Raw genomic sequence first — 26661 nt, forward strand, 5'->3', positions numbered from 1 at the left:
CTTTTATCTTATTATCAAAACTATGACTTGTACATTTAGCTGATTAAATTTCTAGAAAGTGTCTACCAATTACCTAATTTGCAAAGCCAGGCCCCATTGTCAAGACAATCAGTCCAATTAGATTTATGACTGATAAGAAAACCATGATTTCATTTTTAATTCTGAGAAACTCACGAATTTACATTCCTGTGACAATTATCCCACTTCTGAATTCTAAGATAAAGATGTTTGCTGGGTGTTTGTCACCTGGATTTACTATTTCTTTCCATGCTCTCTACTTTTTGCTTATGAAACTCTAAGGGGAAATACAAACATTGACAAGAGTTGAGGAAGGAAGAGGTGGAGTTTTAAAATAAAAATCATCATTATTTCTGCCACCCACCACTCCAGTATGAATGAGTATAGAAAATTCCAATGGGTCCAAAAGTATCCATTTTTAATATCATACTTTTTTATACCAGAGATATGTTTAAGACAGATGTATGAGGCCTGCAATGGGCTTACGATTCTTTGAAAAGAATTTGTGCAAATATCAATATTTTGAATTATCTTTTTGTAAAAGACAAATAAGGTTTTCACTCCAAGATATATCTAAAATACCTAAGTATTTGTATATTAAAATTTGTCCACAAGTCATGCCTTGATTGCATTATCAACATTATGATAGTGATTTTATATAATTATTACCTACAAAGATCATAAGATTATTGCTCATGCACAATTCTGGGGATTCCAAAATGATACTGAAATAGGTTGAGGCCAAAGCTTAATCTTATTGACAGATTTTAGCTTAATGTCAAAGTCAACGACCAATGTTACAGTATTCCAGCTTTCAATAGTAGGGAGTCGCTTAACTCATATGAGTGAAAACAGAGTAACGGAATTCCAGTCATCAGTTTGATAGGCACCCACTGAATATGTGTTGAGTGAAAGAATAAATAAAATAAGTTGGTATCATTTCTTGGCTAGAATAACGTTCATATATGCAGGAAAAACACCTGGACAGGAAGCCATCTGAAATACAGTGTGGGACTATTTTAACTGACCTCAAAGCAGAACAACATGGTATTTAGGAGAGCAGACTCAATTGCCAGAATGCCTGGGAAGGAATCCCAGGTTCCTCACTCACTGTGCCATCTCGGGCAAATTACATAAGCTCTCAGTGCTCCAGCTCATCTGTAAAGTTGGCTGAATAATGGCTCCCCTGGGATTAATGACCTTAGTGAATTTACGTAAAGCACTTAGAAAGTACCTGGCATGGAGTAGGAGTTATAGGTGTTAGTTATTGTTAATAAGGTTGCCTTTCCAGTTTTTTATCTTAGAAACTTTTGTGTGTGTGTGTGTGTGTGTGTGTGTGTGCAGGGGACATTTGTTGTGCATAACTTATGTAAGATTCATGGTTTTGAGCGCCAAGTGTAATTGACTCAGCCAAGAAATTCCCACACAAGGCTACAACTGCACACACCAAATCATTCACTAAAGCAAAAATGACTGCTAATAAGATTTCAGATGAGCTGAAATGTTTAATAACAAGGCATCTGTTGTATGGTGCCTTGGTAGAATATGACACATCTATCAAAAGTGATAAATATGAAGAATGGATCACAACATCAAAAGTTTTAATTATTTACTGCTAAGTGAAAAAGAACAAAAGCTAACTTTTTTTTTAACATTTTTTATTGATTTATAATCATTTTATAATGTTGTGTCAAATTCCAGTGTTCAGCACAATTTTTCAGTCATTCATGGACATATACACACTCATTGTCGGATTTTTTTCTCTGTGAGTTATCATAACATTTTGTGTATATTTCCCTGTGATATACAGTGTAATCTTGTTTATCTATTCTACAATTTTGAAATCCCAGTCTATCCCTTCCCACCCTCCACCCCCCTGGTAACTACAAGTCTGTATTCTCTGTCTGTGAGTCTATTTCTGTTCTGTATTTATGCTTTGTTTTTGTTTGTTTGTTTGTTTTTGTTTTTTAGATTCCACATATGAGCGATCTCATATGGTATTTTTCTTTCTCTTTCTGGCTTGCTTCACTTAGAATGACATTCTCCAGGAGCATCCATGTTGCTGCAAATGGCATTATGTTGTCAGTTTTTATGGCTGAGTAGTATTCCGTTGTATAAATATACCACATCTTCTTTATCCAGTCACCTGTTGATGGACATTTAGGCTGTTTCCATGTTTTGGCTATTGTAAATAGTGCTGCTATGAACATTGGGGTGCAGGTGTCATCCTGAAGTAGATTTCCTTCTGGATACAAGTCCAGGAGTGGGATTCCTGGGTCATATGGTAAGTCTGTTCCTGGTCTTTTGAGGAATCTCCACACTGTTTTCCATAGTGGCTGCACCAAACTGCATTCCCCCCAGCAGTGTAGGAGGGTTCCCCTTTCTCCACAGCCTCTCCAGCATTTGTCATTTGTGGATTTTTGAATGACGGCCATTCTGACTGGTGTGAGGTGATACCTCATTGTAGTTTTGATTTGCATTTCTCTGATAATTAGTGATATTGAGCATTTTTTCATGTGAAAAGCTAACTTTTGACTCCAATAATAGCATTAAATCTTGACACAGGCAAGAAAGAGAATAAGAAAATGTGAAAACAGTTGACTTTGTAATTGCTGATAATTCTAAGACAATGTTAATTGTATAAGAAATAGATTCTTAAAATTCTCAAAATAGACCTGTTTAAAAAGAGAGCTCTCTGAAAGACATCATTACCTTTGGACACGGTTCTAAACTGTTATTTCCAAAGAAAAGTATGTTTACAGAGCATTGAGCAACAGGGAGTGGGTGAGAATGAAGGTGTCCTTGCCACTTGGTGTACATTGGGGGAGGGACAGTTCAAATTCCCAGCAAGTTGTAGGATGAAATTGAAACTCACATTGGCAAAAATAGGACATTCATAGCAATATTTCTACTGAAGAAAAGAAGCAGGAATCCTGGTTGTTAGACCTCTGTGATAATTTACTGATGAGCCCTGTACATTTTTCCAAGTATTTTTATGACTACTTGGCCTGCCTGGTAGAGAGCAGGCTGAAAAATGCTGGGGCTCATTGGACGCATTTCCATCCTTCAAGGATTTCCCTGCACTGGTTCTGAGAGGCAGGGCAAATGATAAAAAGGATATAAAGAATGTGCTATTTTTTTGTCTTACTAGAAAGACTCATGGTTACTATCAGCATGCTGATTCAGAGATCAGGCCAGTGGGTTTGTCAGTGAGCTGATTCCTCCGACCGGCTCTATTCACGACTGCAGTAGTCTTTTCTTCGTACACACTATTAAAAACATGAATGCAAGTCCAAGCTGCTGGCACTTGCTACCCTCATGTGATAGAACATATCCTTGGGGCAGGGAAAAAAAAAAAGTAAATTGAGATTCTAGCTTTCCACCTCAGATAGCAAACTTTACTTCTTTATGCTTCTATTTCCCCATTGATAAAATGGTAATAATGACACACTTTGCAGGGGGTTTGATTAAGCTTAGAATTAATGTAAGTATCATGCCCCTAGCAGAGTGCTTTGCATATAGCTGTTCTCAATAAATTGTAACAGCTCCCATTACTGTTGATAAGAGACCTAACCTCTCTTGAGTTTTCTCATCACAAAAAATAGGGCTAATACCTCAAAGGAATGTTGTGGGGGCTAAATGAAGTAATGGATGTTCTGAGCAAGTGTGACGTACCGAGTAAATGTTAGTTCTCCTCTTCCCTGAATTTATCAGCCAGAGGAATGAGGAAAACGGTTTGCAATTCTGGATACAGGGCTGTCATGGCCAATTCAATTAGGAAATTTAAAAAATGAAATGTGAGGAAGCTTTATGATTGAGACTATCGGCATTGTTTGAGTTCATTCTATTGACTTAAAGCAAATAAACAAAAAACTGCCTGAGGGGCAAAACAATGTTCCATCCAGCCCAGTCTTCTTCCTCCGAGTCATCAGTGGGAGTTTTGTCCAGGAGAACGACGCTGTCTGTGTCTGCACACCCTCCCCATACCCTCAACCCGTTGCCTCCCCTACCTTGTCTGTTCCAGTCCTACTGAACTCCTCGCTCTCCTCCCGCAGAGGATATGGGAGAGGGGCCTGACCTGGAAGGGCCTGCTCGGTCCTCCACTCCCTCCGCACACCAGGCTTCCGTGTGGCTCCTAAGCAATGTACAGGAATCCCAGACTTTTCACAGATTCTTGTGGGGATTTATTGGACTCAAGATTCTGAGACAACAGAGTGTTGCTAAGATTTAAGCATTTAAAATACAATTCAGAAGAGCCTCTTAAGCATTTTATCTCACATTGTTCCCTTAGTGAACAATCCAACATTTATTATTATTATTACTATTATTATTATAATTATATTATTATTATTATTATTATTAGTCATCCTCATCAGATCAGAAGCAGAAAAAAGGAAGTCTATTTGTCAAAAAATATACAGTAACAGAAGTAGGTTCTTTTTCTTAATTAATCTGCTGGCAAACCAGTTGACAAATCTATTACAAGAAACAGAGGAGAGCAAGCTTCGAGAGGCTGTTGGGAACAAGCTGGTTATTATTTACAATTAAGTCTGGGGTTTATATTTGAGGTTTTTATGTAAATTGTAATCTCTCTCTCCTGTTTTGCAGTAATACCTCTTCAGGATTTAATCGACACTGAGAGACTGCATGCATGAGGTACTATGTATTTTACAATTCATTTGTTCTCTTAGAAGAACTGGAGTATACATTATTGGGAAAAAAAACCACTACAGTGGTAACTAAGGTGAGCTCCTGAGGGGTGGTGGTGATTTTGGATGGGAAGTCTTTAAAATTAATCATAAAATTTTTAGCACTGGAACTGGAAAAGGAGAGGTTATAGGTGAGATAACAGAGCGACTATTAAGTAAGTAAATTAGAACTTTTTTGAGGCTGAGAGGAAAGTTCAGGAACCAAAACACTTGTACCTTTAGAATAATGCTTCCTAATGTAAAACATAGATCACTTTATTAAAAAAGGTAAAATAAATAAAAATACTTGGTTAGAATGGTGTAATAAACCATTACAATAATAAGCAAAACTGAAAAATAAAGAGAAGCAACTGAATAAATTTAAGCTAAAGAAAAAAGTCAAATATGAAAAATGACGTAAAGTAGTGAAAAGTAGAAAGAAGTTAAATAAACTGAAAAGATACAACACAACAGGAAAAAGGGGGCTAAACAGATAAAACGGATATAGTGATACAGAACATAGGCAAATGACAATTTAAAATAAAGTAGGTGCTTTCAGATGTCATCAGACTGGAAATGTTACTGGAGTTTCTCCATAAAGTATCTTGAATGAAACATACACGTTTGAAAATAACAGCTACATAAAAGACAAAGCAAATCAGTATCTCCTTCCACTGAATGCATGGCTGGTGGTGACAGGTTTCTAAACAGATAGAGCAGCTCCAGCCATATGAAGAAAGGCTGAAAGACTCTTCATTCTTGCCTCTTCCTGCTCCATGCTTTCTAACGTCATCCTTTGCTTTTAAACGGAAAGGTCATCTTTTGGATATAAAAGAGAAGAGACTTAGAAAAAGTTAGCAAACTGGGAAAAAGTGATTTGTTCAGGTCTCCAAACCAGTGGACGGATTTGCTGTAGCCAAAATGAAAATAGAATGGGATATTAAGATGCAAGTCCCAAAGTGAAGCTACACTCTTCAAATTGCTAGTTTTGTTGGAACATTGATAAGAATTATAATAGAGTACAATTTAAGAAAGGCAATTTTAGCAAGACTTCCTGAAACAAAATTGACTTAGGGACTGTACTTACCCTGATCTTTATCTTTACCAATTTTTTAAAAGTTATCCGTACATGTATTTTGATTCTGAAGTGATAGGAAAGACACAAACTACTTTAAAGGAAATGTTGACATTTTCTCAAAATTATAGACCCATTAAAACCACGTTGATTGACTTAACCCTATGTTTTAGGGGTACCTGGATCTCTTTCAGTGTCAGTCGCCCCTCCCCACTCCCATCAAATGCTAGGCATTGTTTACTTTGAGTTATAAAGGGAACCATGAATAACGTCCACTTCCTAATTCTATGAAGTTTAGAGGTTTGTTTTAGGAGCTGAAAACATCTTTCAAATTTTTGATGAAATTTTTCCTCTGCTCAGGTGTCCAATGTCTTTATAGACTTACTTGTGAGTATAATCTTGAGAGAAAGAAACTAAAATTTGTTAGTTTAAATAAAGAAAATGGTTTATTGTCTTAAATTTTGTGTTCCAGCAGGGTTAAACACTTCACACAAATGCAGTGAAACTCCAGTGGTTCAGTTACAGAAATCAAGGACTATTATTGGTGGTTTTTTTATGGAAGGGACCTTCTGCAACCTGAAATTATATGAGGTAAAAATCCACTCCACATTTCTTAAGTGTTGTGGCTTCCTGTAAAGTAGCAGACAAATACACTCATCACATTGGCCTTGTGTCTGATCTCGGAGTTAAATTTCATTGTTTGCTTTTTCTTTGATCTTGGCAAATCTGGGCAGAAATGATGACAACACTCAAACTAGGTCAAACGAGGCCCTGGAATTACGTGAATTACCAATGTAGGATAGTTCTACGCATGAGGAATGCGAAGTGTGAAGCTGGAACACATAAAATCAAAAAACTGTATCTAGATAATTTGTGGATCTTAAAACATTTTAAATGACTAACTTCACAACAACTCAGCCATCAATAGCGTCCTGTAAAATTTTTAAGCCTGGATTGATGTTGTATCTTTTGTAATTTCTCAGAGGGACGGGGAGAGATGAGGGTATGGACATCAAAATGCAGATGTTGGTCCCATATGAAGCTACAGCGTCTAAATATGCTTTGTGATTTAGTATAAAGCAATAGTTAATATCACAGTAGTCTTTGTTTTAAAAAGGAACATGACATTGGGTAAGTTATGAATATTTGAAGCATTCTATCTTAGGCACTAAGGGTCCATTTTTTTGAAAACTGAATAGCCTCAATTGTGCAAGGCACGTTATTCATATTTTGTGCTACGTTTAAAACCATTTCCCAGCATCTTAGGCTCTTTACTGGAAAATAGATGGGATGAGGAAAGAGAAACTCATTTTATTTTAGTTCTTATGAGCTGTTTGAAGTGGTAGCATTCTTTTCAACATCTGCCTTCTTCAGCTAAGTCTTAGCAAGAATCCCAGAACCCTTCCAATTTTATCCTTAGCCCTAGTTCTTGAAATACTTCCTATCAGGAAAGAAAGCATAGTGGCTAATGTCAGTTGCTAAGGATAATCTTCAGATTGTTTTCATCATGGTATAATCCCCCAATCTACAGAAAACAGCTCTTCGGCACCATATCCAAGGCTCTCTCGTAACTCTTTTATTCACTTGAACCTGTTTTCCTCCCTTCTGTTTTTTTTTTTTTCCCCCACTAAAAATAAGTCTGTCGAATTCTCATCTTAAGGCATGGTTTTTGAAATTAATTCTATCTCTGTGCTTTTTCGTGTGCCATTTGTCTCATTAGAAACATCTTTCTTTCGACTGCAGTAATCTCTAAGAACTCCTTCCAAACCAAGGAGATAAGAGATTTCTCAATTTAATTCCATGCCGCACTGATCATTCCAACACCGGGCAATTCTCTACTCACTAGGCTTCTCTTAACCTGTTCTTGAGACACTTTATTGCTGTTTTACCTGTAATTCAACTATCAGCTTAGAGATTTGCCTAAGCTATCATGTAGTTATTCCAAAACTTGATTATTATTAGAATTATCTAAGGAATTCTTTAAAAATACAATTTCCCAGGCTCCCCACCCCAGACTTAGTGAAACTAAATCTTTAGCCTTTAGGCTACATACTCTATATCTTAAAATCCCTTGGTTGAGTATGATTGACATAGAGAATGCCAGGCATGTTTAGTGTATAAAAGATAAGGGTATGTCTGTGGAAAAAAATAAGAAATATTTCCTGAATTTGCGTCTTCTTCTTATGCAGGATCCTTGCTAATCTTCTCTGTACTGTTCCAATTTTAGTATCTGTGCTGCCCAAGTGAGCACTTCAGTTTGTGTTTTTGTTTGTATTTTAGGCAAACTCTCTAATGTATTTTAATGCAACCAATTTGCCAAGCATGTATTGTGTACCATCAATTTTGATGTCCCATCAACTAATGATATTGGTTGAGTATAATGAAATTTAGGCACACTAGCCTTTCTGCCCAGGCTTGTAGATGGGTATACCTGTCTGCACAAAGATTACACTTCCCCGGGACCTGATTGCTACCAGTCATCTCTCTTCCAGGCTGAGAGTTGCCACTTTAGCAGAGAATGTAATGAAAGCCTGTGGGTCAAGTCTGGCCCAAGGGATCTAAGGAGCCAATAAATATAAGAATGATGTTTTGTCTAGAAATCCCTACCACTGCCTGTGTGTCGGCATCGTAAAAGTTTCAATTCGTAAGTTGTCAACTCTATTTTTTGAATAACCAATCTTGTTTCTTTCTCTGGTTTTTTTACTTTCTTATCTCATCATTTAAATTAATTCTTCTTACTAAAATTTTCCTTCTCTGCATGGGAATCTTCCCTTTTATCTGTCTTACTCCCTTCAACAAATTTCTGTCCTAAAATCAAATGGTTTGGTTTGTCCCTTTGTCACCATTTATGACTATACTTACATCACCCCAAACTGAGGACTATGTTATTCTTTAAAAAAATAAAAGAACTCTACCTACACAGTGAAATAGTCTGATCTCTGTCCCTAGAAATTCAGTTGTATGGGTACCTTTTGTGCACCTTCATTATTCTTCTTGCTACAAAACAGAATGATGCATTTGAAGAAATGCAGAATAGATGCATTTAAAGAAATCCTGTCCAGTAACATTCTCTTCAAATATTTTGGTCTGGACCTCATCAGGGTTGAAGGAGACAGTCAAAACAGCAGATTCTGTAAGATTGAAAAGCTAAGCATAAACTTCACCTAAAGAGCTTTCTTGCAAAACAAAAGCGACCAGTAGAAAATACTGCCAACAAAATTTAAGCAAGAGCATTAAAATTGAAAGTGTGAAAGCAATGTTCAGCTACGTAGCAATTATTTTGTTAAACTGAAGGATTTTGGAGTGTAAGAAAAGTGCATTATTTTTTAATGTTAGAAATACATTAACAGGCTAAATCTAAGGACTTGGAATTCATGAAGTAAAAGGATGCTGGCCTATGAATTGAATTTTGTAGACTCAAAAAAGGAATCCCAATAATGAAGAAGCAATTAATTTAAGTCATTAGTTCTATAAAGGTAAACAATGTCAGTGTCTTCATACCATATTTTTGCCTCCAAATCGATAATTGCAAACTTCAAGTTACTACGATGAGTCCAGCTTCCTTCCTCAGCAGCCCACTGAGGCCTCTTTCTGAACGTAAACACAACAGTGTTAAAGCTCTTAATGACATTCCAGGTTATTTACTAGGCAGAAATGACGGTGCCATTCAAATTTGGAATTTATTGTACAAGTTAATATATTTTGGATTATATTGTGAAATGGTAATCTTATCCCACATCAAATTACTGCAATGAAAATATAATGAAGCTCAACTTTTTAATACCAAGCTCTATTTGGCTTCCACATGTAGTAATTAAACCCTAGGCGGTTGTTTACACTTTGGGGAAATGAGCAAGAGACAGATGAATGAGAGAAGTACCCAGAAATATTCTTACCCACATCATGATCAAAATAGAAGTCAGCAGACTCTGCTCACTAAATCCCGGTGGATCCAGGTACAGACACTCTCACTGGCAGGGAAGGCCTGCTTTGGAGCTATTCAGACCCACTCAGCAGCTTTTGTCTTTCTTAAAGTGCAACACTTGTAACCTGGTTGGGTATTTACTTTTGATCATCTCCCAGTCCTTGTCTATTACATGTCATTAGATGTGACACTTGAAGGTCACCATCTCATTGATGACAAGATGTACAGCAGCACTTCCTAGACTTAGAATATGACACCTCTGGTGAATTTTTCAAGCACGAATTAAATCTCATTCCTGTAAATTCGATTTTTGCAAGTGAATTTGTATCTCACTACCCGGTTGTTTCTTAGTTGAAAGCTAAATCTGTGTTGAAAACTTAGTACCCATTTCTGGTTGATAACATTTTCATATAGTTATCACAATGGAAGCAATTTATAAATAATGATAGAAAGTGATCTAAGAATGCTTAGGTGGAAAAAACTGAATCATCATTTTTTTTATTGGTAACTATTGATGTTGTATTTTCTGTACAATGTATTTTTGCATATCACATACATTCTGACAATATTCTAAATTAAGAGAAAGTAACCCCAGGCCTCAAAATTTTAATATAATGAAGATAAGAAAGATAAAGAGGATAACTAACAACATTTATTACAGTTGGAATTACCCTTTATTTCTGCAAATAGTTTACAAATGTAGGAAGGCCACTTTCTTTTTTTTTGGTATATCCCAGTGTTTTATTTATTTATTTACTTTTTTTATTGAAGTATAGTCAGTTTACAATGTCTCAGTTTCTGATGTACAGCATAATAGTTCAGTCATACATATACATACATATATTCATTTTCTTACTCTTTTTCATTATAGGTTACTACAAGATATTGAATATAGTTCCCTGTGCTCTACAGTAGAAACTTATTGTTTATCTATTTTATATATAGTGGTTAATATCTGCAAATCTCGAACTCCCAACTTATCCCTTCCCACCCCTGCAAGGCCACTTATTCACTAGTTTGTTCAGCAAAAGATGCCATCTTGAAGATATTCTTAGGTGATTCCCTTGAAGTGGAGATAGACAGTCACTTACGTAAACATAAGGCAAGCTGGAACCCACTGCCCCTTGGAAAGAATGCAACAGAATATTTATTAGTCTTTTTTTTCTTACTTCGTGTTCTCCCTTCATTACTTTTCTGAGGTTACAAATATTGGAAAATTATTACCACAGTAAGTGCAGTTAAACTCTATGATACGATATAGATACAAAAAAAAAAAAAAGAAAGAAAAACAGGTTTTTTAATTTGTGATGCGAACTCTCAGTATTTACTCTTAACTTTCAAACGTACCACACAGCAGTGTTAACAGTCGTCATGTTGTATGTTACATCTCTAGTGCTTATTTCTCTTATGACTGGAAGTTTTTACCTTTCGACTGCTTTCGTCCGATGTCCCTTCCCCAGTGGGTCCCTTTTCCTAGGACTTTGGCTTTTTTTTTTTTTTTTTTGATTCCAAAGATAAGTGAGATCACACAATATTTGTCTTTCTCTGTCTGACTTTTTTCACTTAGCTGAATATCCTCAAGGTCCATCCATGTTGTCACAGATGGCAGGATTTCCTTCTTTTTTGGCTGAATACGATTCCATTGTATGTATATTTATACCACAATGAAGTAAGCACTCTGGATCCCCAGACTTTTAAAGCGGACACCCATTTTGTGGGGTGCTTTCTTTTTGTCCAAGAATCAGTCACTTTTTTTTTTTTTTTTGGATGCAGAAAGATGCATCTTTCCAACCAACAAAGCCTGCTGGCTTTGCACAGCTGCACATTCCAGACAATCAGCAAGGACTAAAGCCAGTCATCTGGTATTCAGGGTCTGGTGAACTTAATGAAGTGTTAGTTTATATTTTCTTTTTGTATTTTCACCCACTCCTTTCTAAAAAGACAGACTGGTGCTGCGTGCTTCTAAACAAAATTGTCTCCGGTCACTTGACTAAGACTATGTCTTCATGCCTTTAATCTCTCATCACAGATGGGAGACAGTTTCAGTCTGGTGAACATTTAGGTTATACCTTCTCAAAAGCAATGTCTCCATGTCTTCTCTCCATGTCTGTCCATTACTGATTCCTTGGAATTTCTTTCCCCTTTGTCTTAATACTCACTCCAAGGTGTGACCCTAACATAGTGACTTAATATTTGGAGAAATTTCAAACAGTCATGTGTTTACACTTAGAGTATTTTTATTAATTAAAATGCAGTGCATAAATCATACTCGCCATGCGTGCACAGGCATATACCTCCTTCACACATCCTCAAAATTTGGTAAAAGTCATCTTACTTTTTAAATGTGAAATTTAAATGGGAAATGGTATCAACAACAGAAATATATCTGTACACAAGGACACGGACATACACAAGGTTTTGGGGTAAATCCTATGAATAAGAATGTTATTTCCATAGAGAATGTGGACCAGGTGTTTCTGAGTCTGTCCATTACATGAGGAAATCTCCTTCTAAGGTGGGAAAAGATTTCACCGTTTACCAATAAAGAAGGATTTCATTAGTAAAGTTAAGGATGTGGAGAAAGTTGAGAAAATGATGGCTTGGATTTTCCATCAGCAAAATTTGTGAAACGCTTCTAGCATATGGAAAATCCCCTTTCTCCTATTCACATACACTCCAGTGTACATTTCCTCATATGATAAAGTACAGATAATATTTCATCATGAACTATAACAGTCTAATTTGGAATAAGGCCTCCTTACAGTTCCTACTAAGAAGAGGTCCAAAATAAAACCTAAATCAATATTCTTAATTTCAAAATCATTGCTCCAGTCAAAAAATGCATTTTGGGGAGCCTTTTATGGAAAATACTTTCAAAATATCAGCATTATCCTTTATGAAATCAAGAAAATGTGTCCAGTAATTATCAAGATAAAATATAAATAGGCCATAAGTCCAAGTCTGTGTGTATATTGAATATATTGTAGTAATATTAACAGATAGTTTGTGCTTTTATCTCGTTATTCATACATTTACTATGCAAAGACACTTTATATCCAGATAACTTTGTCTACAATGAAAAATAATTGAAGATTATATAGGCAATATTTATTCTTAAAAAGTTAGTAGGTAATACATATCGGGGAAAAGTAAAAACAAAAAGGAGAAAAAGTAAATTGTTTCCAGTCTTAGTGAAGGTATATTCCAAGTTCCAAAGTCAAGTTCGGAGTATGTCTTCTCTTCTGTCTTATGTCTTTCTTACCTTTCAAGCTTCACTTTCTTCAAGGTATAGTTCCTTGGGTAGTATTTATAATTTTTAATATTAGAAAAATTGGAAACTTCTGGAAGGAATTCTAATTATTTTGCAACTTCGATTATAATCACTTTGATGAGAGTGGTATTACCTTGTATGACAGTCAATGTTATGGAACTGTTTCTTCTTAGATAAAGGCTAAAGGGCATAGGGAGAATGCGCCAGGCATTTACCACAAATTGTGTGACAAATGAAAACTTGCCCTTCCCTCCGCAGAACCTGTTCGGGAGAATTCTGAACAACAGCAGGCAGATACCTCATGCAGCTGAGGCTAAGCTATTCTCCTCTGTCTTCTCCCTTCAGACCCAGGGTGGGGCTGTGTCGGAGGGGAGCAAGCTCACCGTGTCCTTTTCGGAATTACCGGCACTGAAAATAATAAGGTTTCTGTAAACTTGTTTTGATTTTGGCATCGAAGTTGTCATGGCAATTTATAAAAATTTCTGGAATCTTGTGGCCAGCAGATGCAGACCGAGTCTCACAGGCAGAGAGCAGTTGGGATATTATAATAAATATCACCCCCCCCCCAAAGTTCTAGTCATGAAGAGCTTTACTGTGAGCGATGGGAGATTTGTGCCGGCCAGGCACCTGTACTGGCCCCTCTCCGAATGACTTCCCTGGGATTAGTAATCTAGAAGAACATTAAAAAGGAGGTGTCGAAGGTTCTATAAGAAGAAAAGATTGGAAAACACAGGGAAGGAATTGGGCTGGTGCAAGCACTTTATCCATGGCGACTCAATAAATGCACAGTTATTTAGGGCCCCGTTGTAATTAGGCTGTATTATCAGTATACAGTGGGCAGGGAAACCACAGAATAAATAAGCCTAACTATCGTCTATTAAAACTCTATTTTTTAAAAAAGTTAATTTTTGTTGCGTCTATTGCAGCTTAGGACCATGTCTGAGGGCGGATGACGCAAGACTTAAGAAACAAAGAGACAAAGTAAAGAGCAAAGATGGGACCAGGGGACTCAAGATCTCGTGGATCCACAGTCCCGAAAACCTGGTCAACATCATATTTATTAGGAGTATACAGCCCAGGAAAAACTGCGATCAAAGAGGAGAGGCTTTAGATATTCCATGCAGTAAGCACCAAGTTCTGCTTGCTGATGAACTGATTAATTTCAGGCCTCTTCCTTCCAGGAACAATCACCCTCCTCGGGGTGTGCAGAATTTCTAAGTCAATCCTGTTATCACCTCCGGAACATCTCTAGATAGCAAATATTTCCCCTGGGCTTAACCGCATGCTTTCCTGCCAGAACAAAATTCTGTTAATGGATGCTCTGGCTTTCCTGGACCATCTGTTGTTTCTCCCTAAGCAAATACCTGCCCTCCTTCGGGCCCTTAGGGTCAGTCTCAGGATTGCTCACCACAAATTTTCTTTAGCATAAAACGCATTATAGGTCATCTACTGCGTGAAACATTATAACAAAGCAAGCATGTGTGTTTTAAGAAAGTAAGTGTGAACGTAATATTTTAAGCTCATGGAAATTTAGGTGCGGCTTGTTTTCCCGTGGCTTGTTTTCCAGCAAATTTTTAAAACAATTTATTCTTTTTTTTTTTTTTGAGGGGAGGTAGTTAGTATTGTTTGTTTGTTTGTTTAACTTATTTAACTGCAGGTGCTGGGGATTGAACCCAGGACCTTGTGCATGCTAAGCATGCGCTCTACCACTGGGCCATCCCCTCCCCCTAAAACACTTTATTTTTAATTTTTTGAATACTGAGAGAGTCTAGAACACTGTTTCCTTTTTTTTTAAAACATTTTTTATTGATTTATAATCATTATACAATGTGTCAAATTCCAGTGTAGAGCACAATTTTTCAGTTATACATGAACATGTATATATTCATTGTCACATTCCTTTCTCTGTGAGCTCCCATAAGATCTTGTGTATATTTCCCTGTGCTATACAGTATAATCTTGTTTATCTATTCTACAATTCTGAAATCCCAGTCTATCTCTTCCCACCCCCCGCCCCCTTGGCAACCACAAGTTTGTATTCTATGTCTGTGAGTCTATTTCTGTTTTGTATTTATGCTTTGTTTGTTTGTTTGTTTATTTGTTTTTTAGATTCCACATATGAGCGATCTCATATGGTATTTTTCTTTCTCTTTCTGGCTTACTTCACTTAGAATGACATTCTCCAGGAGCATCCGTGTTGCTGCAATCCTTTTTTTTTTTTTTTTTAACTCCATAACTGGAGGATTTATCTCTAGCTTTTTCGTGTCTGGAGCAGCAGTCTCAGCAGAGTCAGCAGCCTGTATTGAAGTTGGTGGAGACTTTCTAAGTATACTCTCCCTGTCCCCCAGTTTTGATGATATTTTATTGAGAAGGGTCTGTGTATTTTGTGTTAGGTAGATTTTTTTTTTTTAATTTCATTGGGTTTACATTGAAGTCCGCTTCAACGCAATCCTCCCACCCTCGGCCACCCTGCCTTTCTTTCTCTCTTTCTCTGGATGTTGGAGGATTCCATATTCTGTACCCCATAATGTCTGAAAACTTGAATTCAGAATTGACAGTAATAAAGCAAATTACTAGAGTTGCTATCAAACAAAGTCCTGAGTTTTCTGGGATGAAAATTGTGAATGACGCACTGAAAAAAGAAAAGAAAAATCACAGACTCAGATGCAAAATCACAGCATTTAATGGAATAATAAACCAAGTCTGATTAGAGGTCATAGCAGATTGCAGACGGTTCAGGAAGTGAGGTGGTCCATGGTTTTCTTCCAGGTTTGATAAAGGAGAATGAGTTTGTTCAAAGTAAATAGTTTCCTACCTGAGATTTAAAAGCATAGTTTAAACAGTAAATAAATGTGTTTGTATATGTAAATAAATATATAGATGTAGATAAATACAAACATGCACGAATACATTCACATTCACATGAACATTTACATGATGTATATAAAATATGTATGTACATATTTAATAGCCTATTAATTTATAAAACAAAAATGAGATTTTTTTTAAATGAAGCATTCATAAGAGGCACATATATAGCTGAAAATTCTTTAAAGCTCTTTAAAAGACATTAATAAAAATTTTAATGGCTATCCTATCAGAGCACTTATCTAATGCACATAGTTTTACAGACTTTGTGAAGTGCCAGAGGCCTGTCTTTGCTTGTCTATTGTTTTATCTTCATTTTCTTACCAGATACGTTTTAACCATCTAGGATGTATGTAATTCCCTTACCTTCTCTCGTGCTTTGTTTTGTCTCACTGGGACACTGAAACACTGTTGATGTTGTAAGAAGCAAGGGCATATTCATCTGGAAAATAAGAGGAAAGTTCATCCTTATTAAATCTCCACTTTTCCACAGCCAGATTATGTCAGATAATATAAATACACTAGATCTAATCTTTCCAATAATTTTGCAAGAGAGTCAATCACTTCTATTTTCTAATTCCAGGAACATCCTATTAAAGTTTTAGGCGCTTGATGAAGTACATTCAGTTAGTAAATGACAGAACCAGAATTCAAAGGCTTCTTGATAAACTGTGCATGAGATTCAACAAGAAACTAATAGCACTGACTTTCCAGGGGGAATTTTTATAATCTTAACCACATTGTAGTCATTGTTTTGGAACCTAATCAAGATTTTCCTATAACGTTTCAGAATATTGCTCACTCCCCTTCTCAAATTAAAGTCCATAGAGGTAGCATGAAATGATGTCTTGGCATCAACAACAACAAGACCTGGGAGCTTAGCGGGTTGCATTTCAAATTAAAGGGGGCTCCTTTGCATTATATCTAAAGGATTCTAGGTATTCTGTGCAAATTGTTTGGTCTGTACGTGTAGTTTTTGGTGTATTCATGGCAGAGGATGAGCTATGCGTCCTTCTACTCTGCCATCTTGGCAATCCCCTCCAAAAGAATTCTAGCTGTTGAAAAACACTAGTAAATAGAAAAGTGGCCCAGTCAGCAGTTAGTTATATCATGGAGTGAAAAAAAATCAATGCATAAAGTGAAACCAGGTTTCTTTTTAGGCTCTTATACAGATATCTGAGGGCACGGCTGTTGTTTGCCTACCTTTTTCATAATAATCATAGACCATGACTGGAGCTGGCTGAATGTTGGATACACGGTTGATTTGCTCAACAGAGAAGGTGAAACTCATTGCTGTTCCAAAAACCTATAAAGACACAAATTATAAGTACATCAGAGCAGATCTTCCAAAAAGAAAACCACTGAGCAAATTATTTCCAGATGTTCATGATCTACCCAATTAAATAAATTCAGGGTACTATGATCTTATGTAACATCAAAATGATGAGTTAGGTGACATTAAATTGTATGTATGAAATTTAAAATTTTGCTGATTATATTGGTGTGCAAGAAATTTAGTTGAAAGCAGTAGAATACTGTGGGCATTTATGTGAATGTTAATGATGTACACATGAAAAAATGACCCTAAAACTCACGCCAGCCTCCACTGGAGTTCAAATCAGACTCTAACAGAATTATACATCTACTGTTTGACCAGACTATGGTAGATGCTGTGAGGAATGAAAAACATGGAAATAATGTTTCTAAACTTCAGGGTGACATAGTCAGATAGCCAAGGCATATGTGAAATAGCATAAGAATTAACACAGAGAAGATGATGAGTGGGACAGAAGAACACTGATCAACTTTAATGTCCCATTTTTTTTTTGACAAACCTTGTCATGTATTGCTATAAGACATAGAAGCATCCAATTACCCTCAGAAGAAAAAGAAAGCCATGGAGTAAAGAATTACTGTCAACTTACATTTTCCAAGTAGAAAAGAATGTGGTCATTCTTGACTTCACTTTTCATTACTTGGCCATTATTTTCAAGCTTTAAAGAAATTGGCAGAAAGGGAAAGACGTTAAAGAGTACCATTCCAGAACTGAATGTTTCATGCTTTTTATTTAACCAGTTGTTAGGAATTTATTTTATGGAATGTTCCCTTGTGCCAGGAGGTTTTCATAAGAACAAGTGGGAACTAAATTTAAAAAAATAGGTTATGAACTATGGGAAATAATTGCTCCAAGTTAAGAATCCATCCTTGGGGGGTGAGTATAGTTCAATGGTAGAGTGTGTGCTTAGCATGTATGAGGTCCTGGGTTCAACCCCCAGTACTTCCACTAAATTAAAAAAAAAACCTTTAAAAACATTATGCTGTACACCAGACATTGACACAACATTGTAAACTGACTAAACTGCAATTAAAAAAAAAAAAAGAAAAGAACCCATCCTTCCTGTGTTTCAGCGAAAATGTGAATGTGAACTTGGAATAAGTTTGTTGAAATGAAGAATTCCGTGGCTTGGTTTTGCCAACCAATTGTTTCATCCACACATCACTGCTCTTTCTGCGCTGCAGGAGTGGGCTCTGCTCTTTACCTCCTCAGTGGACGACGTGACTGGAGTAAACCCTGATAGCATTTTTACATCAACAAGGACCATGTTGGAGTTATTGCGAATTCCAGTATACCTGAAATTTAAAAACAAAACACTAGCTTAGACATTTCAGAAGAGTGACTTAATCTTATGGCAAGGGTTGTGAGTACATAGATACCAATTGGTTACAAGACTGGAGGAGACACAAAAGCTGGAGAGGAAACTCTGAAGACGGTCATTCTAACACACCTGGGATCAGGTACAACTAGGCTGATCGTGGATGAGATGATTCAAAGCAACATAAGTTGGGTAAAGAATGAATGATCTGGACCTAGAATCTCCCCAAATCCTGCTTTTAAGGTTACCTGTGGCATCAGAGTCAGAACTTACAAACAAAACTTTTAAACTTATGTTACATGTACTTATTATGTTGGCCTTAGCTTTGTACAACACTTAAGAGATCTTTGTTTAGAAAGCAGGATGTTGGCAGAATCATACAGTAGACATGTCCCCAAGATATCTTCTGGGTTACACCCCCAACTCTGGATAAGATGGTTGGGGCATGAAGTTAAGAACTCCACGGTGCATTAAGTTCTTACCTTAGTGCTAGTGTTTAATGGGTTTTCATTTGGAAATCCCCAGAAAAATCCCCCAAACTAGTTTTATTCAGTGTTTTTCCACAGACGAACCAAAGTTAAAACTTTTTGGCATTTAAAAGTTATATTTTAACTCAAGAGAATTACTTAGGTTTTCTACTCTGAAAAACAAAAATCTAAAACTTTGCTCTGTACAGTTCTAATTAAATAAGTGTTTATATGTTTTCTCCTATTGGGTCCACCTGTGTTCGTTTTTAGAAGGAAAAACCATACCTTCATTGTCCAAAACTGTCAGTACTTTCATACAAAAAGGTGGGAGCTATTGCTGCAGTATCAGTGTGGCAGAAGTTTTCATATGACACTTGCATACAGTATGAATTACATTTGATTAATTCCACCTTTGATTTCATTTAAGATGTGCTAAACTGTGCATGCACTGAGAGCAACAAAGTGATTATGCTGTAGACATTTCACCATCAACATGTGAACTCATGATTATCATCTTATGTATATATTTAAAAAATTTTTAAATTTTACAGCAAAGTGATCCAGTTATACATGTACATACATGTATCTATTTTCTTTTCCAATTCTTTTCCATTATATGTTATTATAAGAAATTGAATATAGTTCTCTGTGCTATACAGTAGGTTATCTATTTTATATAGAGTCATATGCATCTGCTAATTTAATTAAAAAAATTGTATACAATTTTTAAGTTACTTTGCATTTACAGTTATTACAAAATATGGGCCATATTCCCCATGTGGTATAACACATCCTTGGCCTCTCTCACACCCTATAGTTTGTACCTCCCACTGCCCCACCACCATATTGTCCCGCCTCGCACCTCCCCATTGGTAACCACTAGTTTGTTCTCTATGTCTGTGAGTCTGCTTCTTTTTTGTTATAATCACTAGTTTGTTGCAATTTTTAGATTTCTCATATAAGTGATATCATATGGTATTTGTCTTTCTCTGACTTATTTCACTCAGCATAATGTCCTCCAAGTTCATCCATGTTGCTGCAAATGGCAAAATTTTATTCTTTTTTATGGCTGAGTGGTATTCTATTGTGTGTGTGTGTGTGTGTGTGTGTGTGTGTGTGTGTGTGTGTACCACATCTTCTTTATCCATTCATCTGCTGATGGCCATTTAGGTTGCTTCCATATCTGCTCAGTTGTAAATAATGCTGCTATGAACATTGTTGTGCATGTATCTTTTTGAATGAATGTTTTTGATATTTTGTTACTTTGCTACTGTTTCAAATAATTCTTTTTTGATATATTACTTTCTCTCTAACCTGAGAGTTGATATCAAAATGGGACACTTACTTGAGAGTTACCGTCAGATCAAAATTACTCTGGAATACATCAGAAGAGTTTTTCTTTACCATTTCCAAGGAAAGGGAAAATCCTGATTCCTTCTTAGGCAGTAGCACATTATACCTCAGGGTAGCCTAGAAAGGATGGCAAAGTGTAAGGAAATCCATCCGTTTACCCTGTAGTAAAAACTGAACAACTTATTTCTCTTATTTCCATTATTAATGACTTTATTTTACATCTTTACCATAGGGAATAAGGCTAACTGCAATCATTCAGTTTTCAGAAGATACAAGAATCTTTAACAATGTAATTTAATAAAAATATCGGAATACTTTCTGTCACATTCCTTGAGAAAGTTCTCAGTTACCCAATCATCCTTAAGAGTAGTTCTTTACAAAATAACTTGTGTCTTCAGCTATTGAGTAGAAGATACCAATGAAAGAGGAACCATGGAAATATGCAAACTGGTAAGACAGTACTTCATATATAACTGAACAGACAGTCTGACCCTTTTTTTTTAAAAACTGGCAAACATCCATCTCCTTCACTGGAAGAGGTCTATTACCTGGATAAAGGTACAGCCTTGTCCTTCCACATCTACTGTGTGTTGTCCGTGTGCTTCTGTTAGTTCTGAACGTTGGACCAGTAAGCGGTTGTCACCGTTAACCTGGAAAACCTTACTGGATTCGTCACTGCTAAAGGTGACCGTGTTTTGCCCATTAGAAAAGGTTAACTTCATGTAGCGGGTTATGGCAAGAAGACAGACGGCAGTGTCCTGCACAGAACAGTACAGACATCAATCAAAGCTCTGTTATGGTGCAATGTTAGTCATCATTTGGCCATGAACTTCAAATCAGTCCATAGAAGTACTCCTATGACAGGTCAACAGAAAACCAAGAAGGAGCATCCTAAACAATAGGAAACAGATTTGCTTGTGCTGGGTGTTGCCATTTGGTTTTCTGCAACAAACCTTAATTAGATTTTAGTTTTTTAAAAAAATTTATAATCTCTGTTGTTGAAAATAGTGCCAAATCTTTTCTAAAAATTAAGGTGTTATATTATTCAGGAATGATAAAGAATATATTATTCATATTATTATGCCTCAGATAATGCTTATGCCCAACTGTCTTCAAAGATAGAAAGTCAGAATCCAGAAAGGATGTTGGGAGATCCAACTGACATATGGTTTTACTCAGAAACTAAGACTGAAAAAGGGAAAGCCAGAAAGGAAGTGAAGATTTTCCTTGTGGGCATAAAACTGCATTTCTTTGTATTAAATTTTTTTTCCTGTTAAGGAAAGACATAAATCATTGTGTTCAGTACTCATTTATTTGGTTATTCATTCATTTCATTTGCTTTTCTCAATGTGTAGACCACAGAAATAGAGAGAAATATTTTTTCTTAGTTGATACGTAGTTTGACCACAGGGTCTTCAATTACTTAACTTTTCATCAGATCTCTGGTACTTATAACAACATTCTTTTCTAGACTTACATTCTATTTTTAACTGTGTAAATGGAGATATAAATCAGGCATCAACTCCCTGAAAAGGGGCCTTATCTTACTCATTGGTATATAAAGAATTCCTGGTAGAGTTCCTGATGTCCAAGAACTGCCCAGTAAATAATTGTTGACAAAATAAAATAAGACTTGTAATAGCAAATATTCTTCATCTCAGAAGGCACTGTCCACGACTACCTTTGCTATCTAGATTATGGCAGAGTGGCACCTTTTGCACTGAGCATACTGTGTTAATACCGGGTCCATCCCAGTCACCTGGGGGTACGAGAAGCCTCCTTGAGGACTCATCTGTTGGGCGAGCCACTGCACGATCTTACTGGCGTAGGTCAGGTCAGGAGTTTTCTGGGAAATGACAGCCAACAGCACATAGCAAGTCTTCTCAGTCTCAGCAGAAGGTGCCCAGGGAATAAAGAACGGAGATGCTTCTGTCTTGCGTCTCTTTGCTCTTTCCCAGTATATCATGTTATCTGAGAAAAAGGGAGAATTTTCACACAGTCCCTATAAAGAAAGCTGATTACACAGAAGAACGATGCCAGCCTTATGCTTGGCCTCTGTGATGGGCTGAATTGTGCCCCTCAAAATTCACGTATTTAAACCCTAATCCTCAGAACCTCAGAATGTGACTGCATTTGGAGACGCCTTTAAAGAGGAGATTAAGTTAACAGGAGGCCATGTGACGGGCTCTGAGCCAATATGACTGATAGGTGTCCCCATCAGAAGAGGAAATTTGGACACTTAAAAGGGACACTGGGAACGCATGCACATGGAAAAGAACCCCTATGAAGACGGAGGGAGAAGACGGACATCTGCGAAGCAAGGAGAGGGGCCTCAGAAGAAAGCACACCTGCTGAGACCTAGATCTTGGAATTTTAGCCTCCAGAACCATGAAAGAAGAACTTTCTGTTGTTTAAGCCACCCAGATCCCTAGTATTTTTTTACAGGAGCCCAAGACAACAAACACTGCTTCAAATAGCGACTTCCTAAGGTCAAAAGTAGAAAATGAAAACGAATATATGTATTTATATGCGTGACTGGGACACTGTGCTGTACACCAGAAACTGACGCATTGTAACTGACTGCACTTCAATTAAAAAAAAAAAAAACTGGGTGCGATTAAGTTTCACAAGCAACTTTTATTATCTCTGGTCACTACGCTGGATTTTCTTTGCTCCACTCATTTCACAAGGAACTCACAGAAAAGAGGAAGAGGGACATAGAAAAGATGTAGTGTTCTTTCAAAATAAAGGGCCACGCGGAGATTCCATCAGGGAAATAGAAACGTACTAGGGGAGACAGGGTGCACATGGGATGGCTCAGTACGTTTCATCACTTTATTCTCAAGGTCATGTGAGCAAACGTGAATAATACGTACTTAGTTTTGTAGCAGATTGATCCAGGGTCTGGAGTAAGGATTCTACTGGCTTCTCTCTTCCAGCTAATGCAAAAGCATAAGCTAGAACCGCATGGATATAGCCATTCGTGACCCCATTTTCCAAGGCCTCCTCGAGGCAAAAAAGCCCGCTTCGTAGAGCAGGAAACTAGTTGTGAAGAAGAATAATGTATTTTAAAATACTATTTGAACACTTTATGAGCTTGCTGAATATTTAAATGAATATTCCTTATAATGTATATAATATACCCTTGAAATATATTTTACATACAAATCCGTTCATTTACATACCTATACATTATACTTTATAAACATCATCAAAATGAATTTTAATGGATTGTTAGTATTTGAGAAATAACATTTAAGTCATATGAAAATGGATGTCTCTACATCTGATCAGACATATTTGAGTTAATAACAGAAATGTTTTCTATGTGGCAAAACATACCAATTTATTTTTAGACGTAAGAGATTTTACCCTAATGCCTAAAAGAGAGGCTTATGTTTCCAAAGATGATTTTTGAGACATAACAATGACCCTGAAAATTCCTAGTAATTTATTTCAAGCACAGATTTTGCGATCAGATCATTGGACCTCTGGATTGAGAGGCCACCAAAGTGAACCACACTTCAGTTGAACACATTTACATACTGAACTGGTTAGACAGACAGAATACTAGGTTATGGTCATACTTGGAACGAGAGTTCTTCATCTGAAAGTAGTGGCTGAACTTCAGAAGGCAGGTGACTGTGAAATGGGATGAAATTGTGTATGTGTGCATGTGTGTACCTTCCCTAGGGAAAACTCAATCGTGTTCATCAAAGGTTTCCATGACTCAAAAACCTTTGAGGAGCACCGCTTTAAAGAACGGTAATGAACTCAATGTTCTCTTGATGTTTCCAGTCCAAAGAATTTCAAGTCACTCTGCATCCATGGTCTAATGACTGAAACTGAAAGACAATGGAAATCCATACGGTGGAACTGAGCCCAGCTTCAAGGAATGCACCCACGACATACGCGGTGAGGAAGACATCCTCTTTGTCTCCAACCTAAACACAAAGGAGCAGTGAGTCACACAGGACAGCAGGGTACAAAAGAACAGCCACTCTTCTGCAATGAAACTAGACACGAAAGAAGCCTTGGAACAAATACCATTCTTCATAAAACCACCTGAACATGAGTAATTTTAAATTAAATGTTCAGTAACAATGCTATCCGAGCAAGAATCCATCAAGATCCAAAGTAATAATGAGAAAAAAAAATACAATTAATGTCAAGGATACTTAATGACATACGTAATCATACTTATGTGGCCTGGTATTCAGCATGGACCCCAAGCAATTCACAGGACTCTGTTTTACACTATTTGGAATTAATTTGGAAAAGCAAGCAAAGAATTTCTGATGGGATGGAGCAGAAGGTTGCTGTGAAGCTTCCTGAACATCCCTGGAAAAGTGTCCTAGGCGGTAGCAATAGTGAAGTTTCCTGGATTCTTACCATGTAAAATTAGAAAAACACTTACAAGTTGCGTTGTTTGCAGACTGATTGTGGGTAGAAATCCCTGGGGGAACTCACACGTGAAATAAATTGGTATTCACACAAGAACTTTTTCTAGTTGAAAAAATCAGGAATAAGACATAGGGAAATGAATTTTAATGGGTCCCCTCTGAAATGGATGCAAATAGCATTCAGATGGCATTTGGGATCCAATGATCTAGTGTAAACCTCTCATTTTATCCTTTTAAGCAAAAGGCGATCGCTCTCTTCTTCAGAGAAGGAACATTTCTGAGGAGGTCAGCTTTCACGGTGCACGTAAGCACAGATGGTGGACAGGAAAATAAGATGGGGGGACCCAAAGCCCACTTGGATAATAGCAAGTTGTATCCCCATGCCTCTGCAGTGTAAGGTTTTATTTTTCCCTACTCACTCCCTCCCAATTCAAACCCACACATACAAAATTCTGGAAAAAGGATCGAGTAAGATCAGACAGGCAGGCAGTGATCAGTAATGAATCCAATAAAGAACAAGATGTGGAGAAGATGTTTTAGAAGCGAACATGAAGTATTCTCATCTCTTTCCACAGGAACAAGAGCTCTTCTCCATCCAGGTCCTGCCGTGGTGACGAAGAGGTGTGGAGTAAAGACATTTTCCCACATTGTGTAATAGCAAAGCCATTGGAAAACAATTTACATCAAAATTAAATACTCTCCAGGGTTGCTCTTGGTTCATATTTTGAAATGGATTAGCTTTACATCCCACATTCCGAGAAGGGGAGCGGTAAGTATGAAGGACGACACAGAGGAAAGAGCCAGGGTACGTCAGGCGTATCAGGGCATGCCAGATACCATGATGGAGGAATACAAAGGTTGGGGGAATAAAGGACACAGGAAACGGGATGGAGGTAGACAGCTGTCTGCAGAGCAAGGAAATCAGAAGCAAGGGAGGATGGCAAGTGATTTACCCAAACATGGACAGGAAGAGGGAAGAGTGGATGCTGTCAAGGACCTGCTTCGTTTCATTTGCCTTTTGACCTGGGGCAAGCGAGACCTTCAGGCTTCGACTTGAGGAGGTATTGGATGAATGCTTTATTGAAATTATAGAAATGACCGGCCACCCTCCCTGAGCTTTCTTGCCACCTTAAAGAGGAATAAATATCCTACTCAAGCCCCTCCCCGACATATTGTTTGGCTCCAAATTTATGAATGTTTTCTCTGTAGGTTCTTTGTCTCTCCCCTTCTCCCATTTCCAGCTTATCTACTGAAGGAGACTGGTTCTCTGAAAAGACTAAACACAGTAAAGCAAACAGTAGATTCCAGGAGAGCTGTACCTCGGCTGAGGGTAACACGCACGCAGCAAGAATGATGCCGCTGTCCTCCGCGTCACAAGCCTACGACAACAGCAGACTCCGAAAGGGTGACATTCACCAGAAAGATACTCAGGTTCCCGGTTGTGCAGGCCAGAGGCAGGGAAAGCAGGCGGTGCAAAGGAGCAAGGAAAGCAGACCTGTGTTCATCTCTCACCTCCCAGGCGTTGTTGAAAAGCTTGCCATCGCTCTGAAAGCAGCCGTCTACTTTCTGTTTGCTTGAAAGCCAGATCAGGGTCTCTTTTTGAACTTGTTCATCAATGAAAATGTATTTCTCCATCCCCTTTAATGTCTTGAAGGTCAGGGCACTGAGCCTGTAATGCAAATCCCCCATTGGAGGGAAGTTGGATAAGAAAGAAATGATGTCAGCAACCCAGCAGGTCCAGCACCCTTGCTGCCTCTGGGTGATGGACGTGGATGCAGCTACTGATACTGATGGTAACCAATCTTTATAGATAGCGGGCTCTTTCCTTCGGTTCAGTAAAATGTGATGAACAGCAATACGTGAAAATAAGAGCATGTGATTTCCAGCATGTTTACATACAGATTTCTTGCTCTAGAGTCCATTGGATGATCCATGCATA

The 26661-nt window shown here is 37.3% G+C and overlaps 1 protein-coding gene, 1 long non-coding RNA gene and 1 other non-coding gene across 4 annotated transcripts in view; 1 reads left to right on the forward strand and 2 right to left on the reverse strand.

Annotated features, from left to right (window-relative positions):
* Positions 1 to 1900: 1900 nt before the first annotated feature.
* On the forward strand, positions 1901 to 26239 carry LOC141575895 (uncharacterized). The gene is made up of 3 exons (XR_012503962.1): positions 1901 to 6372; positions 24118 to 24234; positions 25298 to 26239. It is a non-coding gene; the product is annotated as an uncharacterized LOC141575895 (long non-coding RNA).
* Positions 7926 to 8032, reverse strand: LOC123614482 (U6 spliceosomal RNA). Its single transcript, XR_006721892.1, has one exon. It is a non-coding gene; the product is annotated as a U6 spliceosomal RNA (small nuclear RNA).
* Positions 15009 to 26661, reverse strand: part of LOC105062331 (ovostatin homolog 2-like) — a 41238-nt gene continuing 29585 nt past the window's right edge. For both annotated transcript variants that reach the window (XM_045510210.2, XM_074357364.1), the window contains 11 exons: positions 26235 to 26391; positions 24189 to 24263; positions 23196 to 23361; positions 22079 to 22290; positions 20868 to 21077; positions 20312 to 20436; positions 18386 to 18476; positions 17771 to 17839; positions 17049 to 17151; positions 16212 to 16287; positions 15009 to 15792 (listed from right to left, as the gene is read on the reverse strand). In XM_045510210.2, the coding sequence (XP_045366166.2) occupies positions 16235 to 16287; positions 17049 to 17151; positions 17771 to 17839; positions 18386 to 18476; positions 20312 to 20436; positions 20868 to 21077; positions 22079 to 22290; positions 23196 to 23361; positions 24189 to 24263; positions 26235 to 26391 (1261 nt within the window). In that variant the 3' untranslated portion in view covers positions 15009 to 15792; positions 16212 to 16234. The remainder of the gene's footprint in view (positions 15793 to 16211; positions 16288 to 17048; positions 17152 to 17770; positions 17840 to 18385; positions 18477 to 20311; positions 20437 to 20867; positions 21078 to 22078; positions 22291 to 23195; positions 23362 to 24188; positions 24264 to 26234; positions 26392 to 26661) is intronic.

This window comes from Camelus bactrianus, chromosome 34, assembly GCF_048773025.1.
Source record: "Camelus bactrianus isolate YW-2024 breed Bactrian camel chromosome 34, ASM4877302v1, whole genome shotgun sequence".
NCBI lineage: Eukaryota > Metazoa > Chordata > Mammalia > Artiodactyla > Camelidae > Camelus > Camelus bactrianus.